Genomic DNA, 13,557 nt, shown 5'->3' with positions numbered 1-13,557 from the left:
AGGGTGGCCTCGAGGCGAGTCCACAGAGCAAACGCGACCTTCAAAGCTTTGTATGCGAATTGTCATAATGAGGCCGTTCAAAGACGGGCGCAAGACGACATGTATCTTATCGAAGGCAACAGAGCTTTAGGAATGAAGCTGACGCGGGATCGCGCGACCACGACGGGATTTGGATTTGTCGAGGAGAATGGAGAACCAGATAGTAGGCGCACGCGAAGTGATTTGGCGCGGGGCGGTGGAGGGTAACGAAGGCGCGAGGGACCAAGGCATGGATCGTGGGGCAAGCTGTAGAGGTTTGAGGACCTGTCGCTTTCTAGGCTTCGGCCGATTGGTATGTAGTCATGGGCTTCGTCGCTTTTGCAGTCGGTCCAGTGGCGTCTCGTGAGTCGCGGGGTCGTGAGCGGGAGGTCCTGAGAGACGACTGGTCGTTCGACGATTGAGGCACCTCACGGCCCCTCCTGCTATTGGTATGCGGACGATTGAAGCATACGTCGGAAGTGTATGTAGTTAGGTACTAATCGAGGGTTGGGACGGGGAACAGGACATCGGAAGCACTATGAGCGTGGGGCGGTGAGGGCGAAAAGAATTCAGAATGGGAACCAAGGGAAAAAAAAAAGGGTTGGCCGTCGTGATGAAGAGGAAAGTGGTGGAAAAGGCGGGAAGGGATGACGGTGCGGCGGCGTGGTCGGGACCAGGTAACGGAGACTGGACACAGGCGGGTTGAGGCACAGACTCTTTCTGTATCTCGGTCTCTGTCTCCAAAGCTGTGTGGCTATTGCCGTGCAGATGCAGGTGCAGGGCAGTTCCTTCCCCAGATTGCAGAGCTTCGTGCGCAAACAAGGTCGAGGTCCCAGGTCTAGATCCAGCTGTTTTTACGCTTGAGGTGGAGGAGAAACTTTTTTCGCATGTCTAGTTTGGTCAGGCAGGTAGGGCCAATCCCGCGTCAGGTCAGGTCGGTAGGCAGCTGGTAAGGCAGAGCCACGGTAGCTCTGGTCTGCATGAGATACCTTCCTTGCCTTGACCAGACCAGGTGTGTGAGTGTGGGTGTGTGGGTGTATGTGTGTGTGTGTGCAGCTAAGCTACAGTGTACCTTAATGAGCCTCTCACGGGACGACCTGCGAAGCTGCCGGTGAGGAAGGGCAATCCAACCTACGGAACCAGACAATGAAGCCTCGGTGATGGCAAGGCATTCGAAGGTTACTTTGGTGCCTTTCCTTCAGCTTACACGTAGACATTCTTCTACATACATCAAATACGCAGTACTCTTCCACCTCCGCTGCTCATACCTTGAGTGCCTGAGGTCGAGCCCACTTGCGGTGCCTCAATCCATCATGGTAAACTGTCCATAGCTCCGGTGGGGAGTGAGTGATCTGGGTTTGCGGCCTCCCCTCTCGTCTGTCGCAAGCGCTAACTCAGCAAGGTACCGTTTTGCAGCTACGGTAAGGTACCGTGTGGGATGGATCATAGCTTCGTAGCTCTCGCCCCACCACAAAGTCCACCATGCTGACGGTAAGGCAGGGAACGCAGCTACCTACCTCTCACTTTGACCAAATGCGACGGAAGTACAAATACCTTCAGCCCATCGCAATACTCCCTCGAATCTGCATCGCAATAGCTGCCGTGAAATCTTTCAAGGCTTTGCATCTGTTCCTGCCTTGCGTCCTCACCGGCACTTGCGCATACTTCGACCAGCCCGATTCTCACCCATCCACCCGTCCTATCGGCTTCATCCGGTACCTGATATGCCATGGTTTGCGAAGCGCAGCGGCAGGGAAGAAATGACATCGCGTGCGGCGGCGTTGTGAATGGCAGAAGCTGAGCAAAAAAGCAGGGCCCCATGTCTGCCCAACCTCCCCCCTTCTTACCTACCGCACCGCACCGCACCGTACCGTATCCGCGTCGCCGTTTTCTTCCCTTCCGCCTGGATATTTTCCTCCGGGCGGCTCCTCTTTTGCAATTTCGGCGCCGCTTCACCTAGGTGTGGTCTATGAGCCCCCAGCACCGCGCTGCATTATGAAACCCTGCTCACCACAGGGACTTCCTTGCACTCTTGTTGGTGTCAGGTAGCATACAACGGATGCGCGGGTCGCCCGAGGCTGGCGACAACGCCTTGCGAGCAGAATTGCCCGAGGCACTAGGTTTGATGCCCCGCGTCGAGGGCTCTTTCAAGTCTTCCGCCCTAGCCATGTTGCATAGATCGAGAGGTTGGGAACTGGGTTCCTCAGGTCGACTTCACGTTGAAGTATACCTCAGGCCGCAACTGCTGGCGAGTTCGCTATTTTGCTCCGGCGATTTCCAGCACCTAAGGCAACTTGAAGCACGAGAGTCCCTTAACCTGATGCATCGTCTCTCTCGCTACCTAGTTCTCGTGCACATTGGTGTCCTTCAGCCCACGTCGAAAAGCCACATCGGCTCATGTTTCGTAACCCCTAGAAGCCACGCCCTTCTTCTCAACTAACGTTTGCTTCCATCGAGTCGGAACCCTAAAGATGCCTTGCCTGACGTAAGGACTTGCTCTCATGTTACACACCCAACAAGCTCTGAGGGCGGCAGCATGTTCCCAAGTACACGGAACATATTGGACACCTGCTGTGGCGGAATACACTCCGCTCGTCGCTGCCTGTACGTAGACAGTGTCAGTAGAAAAGCGGTATAGCCAACTCCTGGCTTTCCAGAGTGAAGTGGATCCCCTGTATTTTCCAGCCTCTCTGTGGTCATCATCTCAGGACGAGGGCACACTCTCTCAAGAGACGAACGAAACCTTCAGGCACTGTTCAGAGAGAGGGGCTTGACGAAGAGCAAGGCCGAATTCTCCGTGCGTCAGTGAGAGAAAACTGACGTCATGGAATTTGGCAGGGGCTGGACGCGGGAGAAAAGTCCACTTCAACGGGAGCACCCAAGAGATGTATGACTAAGTCATAAGCATGGGTTCTAGACCACTCGGCCCCTTTAGTCTACTTGGAAGTGCCCTGACCTCACTGACGGATAATCAGCAATTCCGCTGTCAGAACGTAGGTTCCTGGGTTACCTCACGCTCCAACATAAACACGCGTCTCTAGCTCACGTTGGCCAACGAAAAGCTTCAGAAATAATTAAATCCATTGACAAACGAACTTTTGCATTCGCGGCCAAGAACGAAGTACGGTTACAAGAGTTCACCGTACTGCTCGGCTCTGTGCTTCGGCTTTCCAGCCCGCATTTCCTAACCCTTTCCAGGAACAGGCCTCAGCTTTCCAGCTTGCTTTCCAGATGACGCCGCATCAACCCCAAGAACCCTGTCCCCTGGATTTCACACTATACAAATGAACCTCACAACTCCAGACCATGCATTGTACCGAGCATCTTATGTGTATCCTATAACCTCTTAGGAAAAGTGAGATATTAGACTTTTCAGTAGCCCTTGACGGGGCTAAGACCGTATTTGGCCGGGCTCCGTAGCCGGTCCCGATCGCCCTTGCTCGGGCTTCGCCGTCCCGAAGGTGTTCGCGGCGGCATAATCATCTTTGGCGGAGATGCATCCGTGTCCGTAGCGTCGCTATCCACGTCGTACTTGAGATGTTGTCGGCGGCGGGAGGGCGTTTGAATCGGAACCCACATGTATGCTTGTGAGGGCTGAGGAATCACTGACGGCTCAGGAGCAGAACCGGATGCTGCGCGGTCCACTGCAGGCCGATCTGTGCTGGCCGTGTTTGCAAGGCGGCCGAGCGTGAGGTTATTTGCAACGATACACAGAAGCAGAATGCCGAAGAAGAAGACCTGTCATACAAGCTTAGCAATTGCGGATCAATCTTCACGGCGGTAGTGTCCAGTAACTTACCCAAGCCTTGACTTGCATCGCGCCCGCAAACTCGTTGAGAATTTCTGCAATTTGCTTGACCGTGACTCTCACGCGCATGATGGCTGACGGGTCCTGAATCATGCATTCATACCACTCATCACACATGGCCTTCAGCGCCGGCCTGTCCTTCTTGGCACATTCGTTGAGCTGGTACTCCGAGCGGCATTCTGCCATCCTGCTTTCGATCTCCTGGCGAGCCACTTCGTTCGCGTTTCTAATATCGGACCGGACTGTATCCACAATGGACCAGCAGAAGAACACGAACGCAGAGACGAGGACGCAGTTGACAATCAGCTGAATCCAGCGGTATAGGTTCTCTGGGGCATTCGGGTGCTCCTCGAGAGTATGGAACAAGTTGCCGATCCAGGTGCGGTTGTTCCTCTTCTTGCCCTTGCTCCGTTGAGACGACTGCCGGGAATCGTCCTCCGAATCATCCTCCGAGTCCCAGTCCTGCGAACCGTGGAAGCGTACGCTTCCGCCAACATCGCGGTCCATGTTATGACGCTTCCGCTTCCTTATGGCGGGATAGTCTCTTCCTCCTCTTGGAATCTCGCCTTTGCCTGGCGCATGGCGCTTCAAAGATTGCAAGCCAGTTTTGGCGTAGCGGAAGCTCTTGTCAACCTTGGAGGGCGTCATTGTGCCCATGTTCATATCTCCGAATCGATCGATTTCGGGGGTGTCATCCGGAAACTCGGAATTTTCGGTCAGGGCGGGGCTGCTCTCTGCGCCGGAAGCTTCTGAGAAGACCGATTCATCGAAGGGCTTGCGCGGTGTTGTAAAAGCAGGATTGCGGAACGGCGGCGCGGTGTTGCTGCTCTGAATTCTCGGGGAGAACAGTGAAGTCTGGGGTGGCAGGGAGGGTAGTGGCTTAGACGGGCTGTTCGCGAAAGGGTTCGGCTTGGAGGGGCTGCTGGCGAACAAGTTCGGTCGAGGACTGGCAAATTTATTCGGAGAGTTGAAGACTACAACGGAATCGCGGTCAGCGGGAAGAAAGTGATTGCATATGCGGCCGGTCTGGGGCGGCGAATATGTGTATCCACAAGCGGACGTACTGTTTTTGGTGCTGCTTTTTGCAACGTGGGAAAACGGGCTGGTTGCATCCAAAGGGCCACGATCCTGGTATTCCCATTCCATGGGGCTTTCATATGTCCGACGGTCCATGTTGGAGCTTTCGCATGCACAGCAGAAGTGTGGGAAGATAAAAACAAAAACAAAGGAAGACGAAGCCAAGATTGAACGAGAGGTGAAGGCGAAAAGCAAAGGTGTTGGTGAGAAAGTGTGCAGTGCGACAGCTCGTCAACAGACGATCAATCAGGGTAGTGGTGGTGGTAGTGACCAACCATGTAAGGAAATGTTCTGGGCTGCTGTCAATGAACAAACCAGAATCTTAGGTCTGTTGGAAGTAAACAAGCCGTGCCTGAGGCAACGGAACCTCCCGGTGGCCTGGTCCCGTCGAACTCTACTATGCAGTAGTGGTGCGGTACAGAGTACGTACCGCCATCTTGCCTGATGTGGCTGAACAGATGAGGCTGAGGTTCGCTGCGAGAGATGCCTACCTAAGGTATCTCCCTTCTATCTAAGCTTGGACCAACTGAAAATCAAAGGGCCAAACGACGCTTCTTCCGCCTCTCCAACCTCATCCATCAACTATTCCCATTTCCTACGATCACCTTTCTGCCGTGGCAACTGCTTTGAAGGGCTGCACCTGCTGCTTACGTCTCCGCGATTGAAAGCTCACTCTCCGGGCTATTTCAAACCCTCGTTCAGCATCACACATCCGTCGTCGCCAACATGTCGGACCTTGAATCTCTCCCCGAGTCGCCAACGCGCGACGACCACGCCGACAACGAAGAGCCTCGTGAGGGTGCGGGTGGCGCGACCGCCGAAGATCTTTCCGACCAGGAATCGGATAACCTTTCGGAAATCGACGAAGACCAGTTTGAGGACTACGACCCCGCCACGGCCAACATTGAAGATCGCCCCATAACTGTCGATGAAGACGTCGCTAAGACGCTCAAGGCTGGAAAGCGAAAGGTAGCCGATGGAGACAAGCCAAGGAAACCAAAGGAGGGGCGAAGAGACAAGAAACGGTCACGCGATGATGACGCGGCTGGCGATGCGGACGGCGAAGCTGGCAGACCGGCTCGGAAGTCGAGACGCGCTGTTGCGGACGGCGAGAGGAAGCCGCGATCCAAGGCTGCGTCACCGGAGATTGATGATGAATCCCACCTGTCCCCTGAGGAGCGCAGACGCCGGGCAATCGATCGAGCTCTGGACGCCGCGATGAAGGGACCTACTAAGCGCAAGAAGAAGAAGGACGAGATCGTGGGTCGCCCGCTTTCCCAGGCCAGAGAGGACAAGTCTTGACTAACAACATCATGATGTAGGATCTGGAAGATGAAATGGACGAGCAGATAGCTGATCTGAAGGTCGCGATGGAGAGAGCATGCGAGGCCGACAATTCGGCGCGCGAGGCGGGCCAACCCGCCGTTCACAAGTTGAAGCTTCTACCCCAGGTGAAGGACTTCCTCAACCGCAACAATGTTCAGCATGCCATTCTCGACCCTGACACGAACTTTCTGCAACACGTTAAGTTCTTCCTGGAGCCCCTCAACGACGGTTCTCTTCCAGCATACAACATCCAGAGAGAGATCTTCCAGGCCCTCATCCGTCTGCCCATCGAAAAGGAGGTGCTACTCAGCAGCGGCATCGGAAAAGTTGTCTATTTCTACACCCGCTCGAAGAAGCCTGAGCCTGGCATCAAGCGTATGGCCGAGCGGCTGTTGGGTGATTGGAGTCGACCGATTCTGAAGCGAACGGACGACTACAAGAAGCGCCACATCGAGACGCGTGAGTTCGACTACGAGTACGTCTCCCTAGTTCAGTGTCACAAGACAGCGTTGCTAATTATTCGAACAGGGCACTCAAGATGTCTCAGCGCCAGGCAGGCAGCTCGCAGTTCAACCTTCCCCAGCGGCCTTCGCAGTCAGCCAGGGAAGCAGAACGTGAGGCCATGCTCGCGCCGGTCGTTACCTCGAACCGCGCTCGTCCTGGTGGCCTCCCTTCGAGCTACACAATCGCACCAAAGAGCACGTACGACGTGTCTCGTGCGCCGGATCACCGCCCTATTGGAGCAGGCGGCCTGGAGGCATTCCGCAAGATGACAGCGAAGGGCAAGAAGCGATGAGGGAGCCGCATGTTATGATGGCGGGGTGTAGTGACGAAGCCTGCCGGTTTGTGGTGGCTGATTCGCTGGCTACTTACCAGCGAAGAAGTCGCCTATGGAAAGGTGTGGCAAGATGGAGACGAGCACAGAGCCGGCCAGAGGCTCATTCTGATCCACATGATAGGGAGAGGCTGAGACAGAACGGGCGACTTGAACTTTTTTTTGGGCGGGCACAAAAGGCGTTCCGGTTTGTCATGGGAGGAGTAGAAGGGATTGACGTGGACTCCTAGACAGAATGTGACATTTGCACAAAAAAGGGGGACTCAAGATGTTGCTGCATGGCCTGGTGACGACATGTCGATAGATGAGGTTATGTTGGCAGCTTGAGGTCACACATAGTAGACATGAGCCAATCATGATGCGTCTCATTCCCAAGTCCAGCACGGCCTAGTTTAACACCGACACATCCTCCCTGTCTTCCATGCAACCAACTAATTCTCTCCCTCTCTCTGTAAGCTGATGACAGTGCTGGACTTTCTTGACCTAGAAAACTAAGAAAAGTTCTACCTACTCCTCCACAACAGGAATCTGACATGCCCTGTACACGTGGTTTCCTTCAGAGGCGGGGGGGCTTTGATTGCCGCTTCTTCTGCTTTGTGGCCTCCTCACACCCCCCTCCATTACTATCATGCGTGGGTGCTGTTTGATGATGATGATGCCGTATTGTCGTTGTGTTTGTGTGTTTGGAATGTCCCGTCCGTCTTTGGCCATAGCACGAAGAGCAAAACTCCTGGCACCATGCCGCTTTTTCTTTGTTGCCATCAAGATGCGTGCAGAAATAGGTCAATGCCAATGGTGCATGGTTCAGTGCGACAGAGAGAGATGATCGGGCGCAGGCAGAGAAATTGTGCAAAGGGGATCTGGTTCAAGGAGGGGGGCCTGAACCGTTCGTTTCCATGAATTAGGGTCGACATCTTGGTGTATGGTGGCCCCCTATGCTTCGAATGCAGTCTCTCATTATGTTTGCCCCCTCTACCCTACCGTTTCCGCACCTCTGTCGCCCACCCATCAATGCCATCTCCCCGGCTGCCCACCTCTAGTCCGTTGATTCGGATGCCTTTCATGCCGGGAGTGTCGTCGAGCCACAAATGTCCTGCCATGCCACCAGCGTTGGCACGTTTCTCTGGGACAAGCTCAAGCATAGGAGTCAGGAAATCAGCAATGCGCTTTGCCTCGTCCTCCTTGAAGTGATATTTCTCGCGCAGGACATCTGGCAAGGCCCAGTGTCGCAAGCGATGAATGTTACGCAACTCGCCTTTGCGGTTGAAGATCTCTTGTGACCACTTGCCAGACAAACAGAGCGACTTGGGGAAAGGCCCTAGCAGCTCAATGATCTGCGCAATGTGATCGTCGTCCTTGCCGTACTTGGTTCCCGATTGGGGGTCGAACAGGTAGTCACCAGTGATCAACTCAAAAACCTAGAGGTGGGGATTCATTAGTTCTCAACGTCTTTGGAAGTAGCTGTTGGTCGTCGGAGGGCAAACGTACCATCGCCGCCATACTCCACACATCAGTACTTGCGCCCCATTTCGCCCCAAGTATAACTTCCGGCGACCTGTACTGCCTGGTCTGGATATCGTTGGTAAAGTGGTGGTTGGTCCAGCAGGCGTTACCCAAGTCCGCAATCTTGACGCTAATGATGTCGAAAGCGTGGGCGTCTTCGGCCTTGCGCTTCTCGCCGGAAGATGGTGAGCTGCTCGTCTTATCGAGGGAGATACCCGAAACTTCTTTCGTGAGGAGGTCGCTGCACAGAGAGAAGGCGGTCAGGTCAGTCTCAGGTATAGTCATCCACTATTTTGTGAGGTGGGGTATACATACGCCGTCTTTTCGCGCGTCTTCTGGTCAGCGTCGCGCTTGGGAGAAGAGTCATTGGATCCTTTGCCTGAGCATAGGCTGTTAGCGCTTTTCCAACTTGTGCGACCAGAACCATGCGCCACGAGGTCGTTACATGCAGCGGGACCTTTGTGGGTGGCGCAACTCGCGGGGACACAAGTGGCGGGTGCTGGGGGGACGTCGCATACCTTCGTGCAACATTTGACCGAGGCTCGTGTGAGAGTTCGTGGAGGGGAAGAGATTGTTGTGGTTGAAGCTGGCATTGAGGGGGGAGGGCAACGGCTGACTGCCCGTGATGAGAGTCCGTCTCCTCCTGCGGCCGTTTCTGTTGTTTTCCTTGTCGCTAGGCTCGCTCTTGACGACCTTTTTGACGATTTGTTCGACGTCGCCAATCTCGATGAGGACATTCTCGGGCTTCAAGTCGGTGTGAATGATGCCGCATTCGCGGTGGAGATAGTCAAGGCCCAGCAAAACCTGCTTTGTGATCTGCTTCACCAGGGGCATGGGGATGCCGCGGTGGTTCCATTTCTTAATTAGGCCCAACAGGTTCTCGCCCAATACCTCAAAAACCATGCAAACGTGTGTGCCGTTGGGACCCTTGTGTTCGAAAGAGTCCAGGAGGCTGACTACATGTTTGCGGCCAGGGTGGTCGGGCTTGGCCTGGACAATCTTGTTGAGGAGTTTGATTTCGTCAATAGCGGTTTCGGTGTAGTGGGCGGCAGAGCGGACGACTTTCAGAGCGACGTGCTTTCCAGAGGTGTTGTCCCTGGACAGCCAGACGGTGGAAAAGTGACCCCATCCGAGCTTGCGCACGACTGTGTATTTGCCGTCCTTGAACTTTTCGCCAATCTGGACGGGGTGGTAGCCGCCCTTGCAGTAGTCCTCGGAATCTTCCTCGTCGGCCGTGTTCTCGGCGGGGTCGTCGCCAGACGAAGTCGAAGTAGGCGAGTTCTGCATGGCAGCAGACAATTGGTGGGTTCTGCGACAGAGAAGAAAAAGGTCAGCTTTCTTGTGGAGGCCATCGAGACATGTGCGGGCAGAGACAGCGCGGCGCGAAAAAAGGCGTCATCAGAATTGTGATCAAAATGGCGGGGGTGGAGAATAGCAGTGGCAGTGGTAGCAGCAGCAGCAACAGGAGCAGCAATAACGGGTGGGTGGCTTGGTGGGTGAAGATTTCGCGGCGCCAGTCCAGAGCAACGAAGATGGACTCGAGCACCACGAAATGCGATGACTTTGGAAGGGGGTTTGGGAGGCTAGAAACCTTGTCTTGAGGAAGCTCATATTTGCAACATTGCGCACCCAGCGCGAACAATCCTATAGTCAAGAAAAGAGAAGACAGAACGGGCGGAGGACCGGGCAACGGGCGGGAATCAAATCAAGAATGAAGGGGAAAATATCAAAAAAGAGTGCGGATCCAGTGCGAAACTGGCGCCGCTCACAACATGGGAAAGTAGTGACAGCGGCAAGTCCAGTCAGGTCGTGACCGACTGGGGTGGGTAAAGGTTGAATGGGAGGGGAGGGGAAGCGAAGGAGGGGGGGGGAGTGATTTTGGGCGAGGGACGTGGAGGTAGAGGACGGGAGAGGAAGAGGCGAGCGAGGCGAGGCGAGGCGCGGGAACAATCAGCCAGGCGGTAGGCGTGCACTAGTTAAGGTAGGTAAAAGGTAGGTAGGTAAGGTAGGTAAGGAGGGCAGGTTAAAAAACTGCCTCCGACATGGAGGTGGAGGAGGAGGAAGGGCGGATGGTAGAGGCAGGTAGGTATGGTAGGTAATGGTAAGGATTGGTAGCAGAAAGAGGCACGTAATATGGAAGGGAGTAATAAAAGCAGACGGGAAAGGGTAGGCATGGAAGGTCGCAGCAAGCAGAGCAGGACGGGCAGCAAAGCAGGGCAGGTAGCGCGAGAGGGGTCAGTGATGCGCGCAACGGGGGGGGTAGAGAGCGACTGCTCAGTGGTCTGGCGACGCAAAAGTCTGGGCCACCTTGGCCAGGGTCGTCGGGTCGGATCAGGACCAGTGGGGAGGGTGACGGTGAGCGCTCACTCTCGCGCGCCAGCCAGCCCAGCCCAGCCATCCCAGCCAGTCAGTCAGTCCCGCTCTTCTGTGCTGTTCTGTTCACTGTCCAGTCCAGCCAGCTCAGACCAGTCGCGATATGTCTGAAAACTATTCAGCCCCTCTGTTGTATCTCTGTCTGTCACCAGATGCCGTGAGTGCAGATTGTCAGTGTGCAGCAAACCAGCTGTGAGTGATGAGCGCAGCAGTACAGTCCAGTCCAGTTCAGTTCAGTTCAGTCCGGTCCAGTCAGGTCAGGTCAGGCCTGGTCAGTCCCCGGTATGCAGTCGGGTCGAGTTCGTGCAAAAGACGGGCACATACGACAGGCAAGCTTCAGTCAGGGCACCCCGTCAGGTCAGCACAAACCTCGCACTTTTTTTTTCCCTCCTCCTCCTCCTCCTCCTCCTTCTCCTCCTCTTCTCCCGTCCATCACCCCGGCCCCTCGCGTTGCCGGCCTCTCATCATGGGTATCTGTCGCACCGGCGGAGCAGCGCAGCGCAGCGCGGCGCGGCGCAGACCACATCCACAAGACAGGTAGATGCACCTCACCGCGCTGCTGCTGCGCATCATCAGCCCTGGCAGAGTGTCGCGGTGGCGGCAACAGCTGGCGACCCGTAACGCTTCAATCTCCTCCAATGGCCGGCCCTGTGTGCAACCGCAGCGTATGCGCCCAATCCAGTGACAGATCCCCGTCGGGTATCTGTTCCGCCGGGGCCTTGCTGTCTGTTCCTCACTCTTCTTCTTCTCTTTTGCTTGTTCGCTGCCGTAGCGTCTTCCAGCGCCATCTTGTTTCCTGCTTGATGCATGCTTCCCAGATGTCCGGAAGTGAGACAGTCTGCGCGGCGCGGTCCTGGGCAGAAAGCACTGACTACTGATGCCGCTGCTCCTTGTGCCGATTGGGACTGGACTGAACTGAATTGACTGCACTCGACTGCACTCGACGGCTCAAACTGGTCTGGTCTGGCTGGAGGAGCCCCCATCCATCCATCCATCCAACTGGCCCCCCGTACTCCGCCCCGCAGCGACGCGCAGGGAAGGACGTGCGGCATCGGGCACAGTTTTAGACAGGATAGAGGGGTAACAATGTGGTAAGGTAAGGAAAGGCAGGGTAATGTCCTGTGTAAATGAAGCTCGGGACGCCAACTGGCGTCCGTTTTGAGATGATGACAACCAACAATCTCGACGGTACCCACCCGTCAAATAATGGAAATCAAACAACACGGAACCTTCTTGGTCGCTGCGAATAAAAGAGATGGAAAAAAATGACAAGGAGACCATAAACACACTTACTGGGGAGTTTCGGTGGTGATGATGGGCTTCAAGCCCTCCTTCTTGCGCTTCTTGGCGACCGTCGAGTTGCCATTGGCATTCGCGCTGGCACCGGCGTTGACGTTGGCAGCCGCGGGCTGCAGAGGCTGTTGCGCAAGCGGCTCCGAAGCTTGTTGGGTGCCGTTCATGATGGGCAGTGGAATGTGCGATGCGGTATGTAAAGTATCGTCCAGGAGCGTGAGTGTGGGGGACAGACAGAATGGGGGTCACGGCCGACCGTTCCAGATGGGCGAGGCGAGGTCAGGAGAGCGCACCGCCGGTGGCCTTGGATTGGCGATGTTCCGTCTGTGGTGACCAGCCCAAGCTCGATACCCGATTGTAGCGCAGCGAGGACGGGCGGCTGTGCGTGCGTGCGTGCGTGCGTGCGTGCGTGCGTGCGTGCGTGCGTGTGTGTGTCAATTGTCGGCCTCGTCCAAGGCAATTGGTCTTGCAGCCCGAAGGGGCTTGTCTGGTTCGGAGTGGTATCGCGGGATTTTCAAAGTCGTACAGGTGGTCGCGCGTTCGGGCAGCTGGCGCAGAGCAAGAGATCTGTTGAAAGTAGGGGCGGCAGAGGTCAATCGAGGACGTGAGATGGCAGGCGAAGCGGCAGTCGGAAGTGCGTGAAGAAAAAGATGGCGAGGTGGAGATCTTGTCAGAGGAGATGTGAAGGCGGATGCGGGAGGAGAGAGCGATAGAAGTGTATCACCGGGTTGGCGCGGCCAGTCAGCAGCAGGTAAGTCGGCGGGTGGTATTCATCAGATGTGCTCCGATATGATGCGAGACGATGCGCGATGCGGCGGGGACCAAGATGACGACGGCGACGAAGGCTGTGACGACAACAGCACTGAGCAACGAGCGGACAGGTTGCCTGTGTGGTGGTCTCTGGGCGCGCGGTGATGGAGGTGTTGGAGAAGTTTACTTGCGACCAAGTGGCCAAGGCCGATGGAAGTTGCGTCGTAAGGTAAGGTAAGGTAAGGTAAGGTAGGGTCAGGTAGGAAGAGGTAGGTGTCAAGGCAAGGTCAGGTAGGCAAGGTACCTTGAGGTGGGATGGATGGGTTTGGCAAGGTCTGGTACCTCAGCAACAAGCAAAGCAAGAGAAAACAGAAGACAAACGTGCCTGAGTGGCTGGCTGCTGGAAAAAGCGCAGAGCAAAGCAAGCAACAAGTTCGGATGTTTTTTTTTTCTTTTTCGTCTTCTTCTCTCCTTGGGTAGGAAGGAGGGGGTGGTTGGTCTGGACACACAACAGGAGTGTGAAGTCGCGCCGTACGTATGCGTACCCATTGAGCGATGATACCAAGCAGTGCCT

At 55.5% G+C, this 13,557-nt stretch overlaps 3 protein-coding genes across 3 annotated transcripts; 1 reads left to right on the top strand and 2 right to left on the bottom strand.

Annotated features, from left to right (window-relative positions):
* Positions 1 to 3,390: 3,390 nt before the first annotated feature.
* brr6 (Nucleus export protein brr6) lies at positions 3,391 to 4,999 on the bottom strand (the record flags this gene model as incomplete). The annotated part of the gene is made up of 3 exons (XM_037327592.1): positions 3,391 to 3,756; positions 3,818 to 4,800; positions 4,891 to 4,999. The coding sequence occupies 3 exons, from the start codon at positions 4,997 to 4,999 to the stop codon at positions 3,391 to 3,393; spliced, it is 1,458 nt and encodes a 485-aa protein (XP_037174694.1).
* A 630-nt stretch (positions 5,000 to 5,629) lies between these two features.
* On the top strand, positions 5,630 to 7,025 carry IWS1 (Transcription factor IWS1; the record flags this gene model as incomplete). The annotated part of the gene is made up of 3 exons (XM_037327591.1): positions 5,630 to 6,163; positions 6,226 to 6,704; positions 6,758 to 7,025. 3 exons carry the CDS (start codon positions 5,630 to 5,632, stop codon positions 7,023 to 7,025), a joined length of 1,281 nt encoding a protein of 426 aa, XP_037174160.1.
* Positions 7,026 to 8,041: 1,016 nt separating this feature from the next.
* dsk1 (Protein kinase dsk1) lies at positions 8,042 to 12,400 on the bottom strand (the record flags this gene model as incomplete). Its single annotated transcript, XM_037327590.1, has 5 exons — positions 8,042 to 8,482; positions 8,553 to 8,808; positions 8,883 to 8,946; positions 9,086 to 9,876; positions 12,234 to 12,400. The coding sequence occupies 5 exons, from the start codon at positions 12,398 to 12,400 to the stop codon at positions 8,042 to 8,044; spliced, it is 1,719 nt and encodes a 572-aa protein (XP_037174161.1).
* Between the last annotated feature and the right edge of the window lie 1,157 nt (positions 12,401 to 13,557).

Source organism: Colletotrichum aenigma, assembly GCF_013390185.1.
Source record: "Colletotrichum aenigma strain Cg56 chromosome Unknown KSG_Cg56_contig08, whole genome shotgun sequence".
NCBI classification, from domain to species: Eukaryota; Fungi; Ascomycota; class Sordariomycetes; order Glomerellales; family Glomerellaceae; genus Colletotrichum; species Colletotrichum aenigma.
The sequence above is the reverse complement of the archived record's forward strand: the minus strand, read 5'-3'. Positions and strand labels throughout refer to the sequence as shown.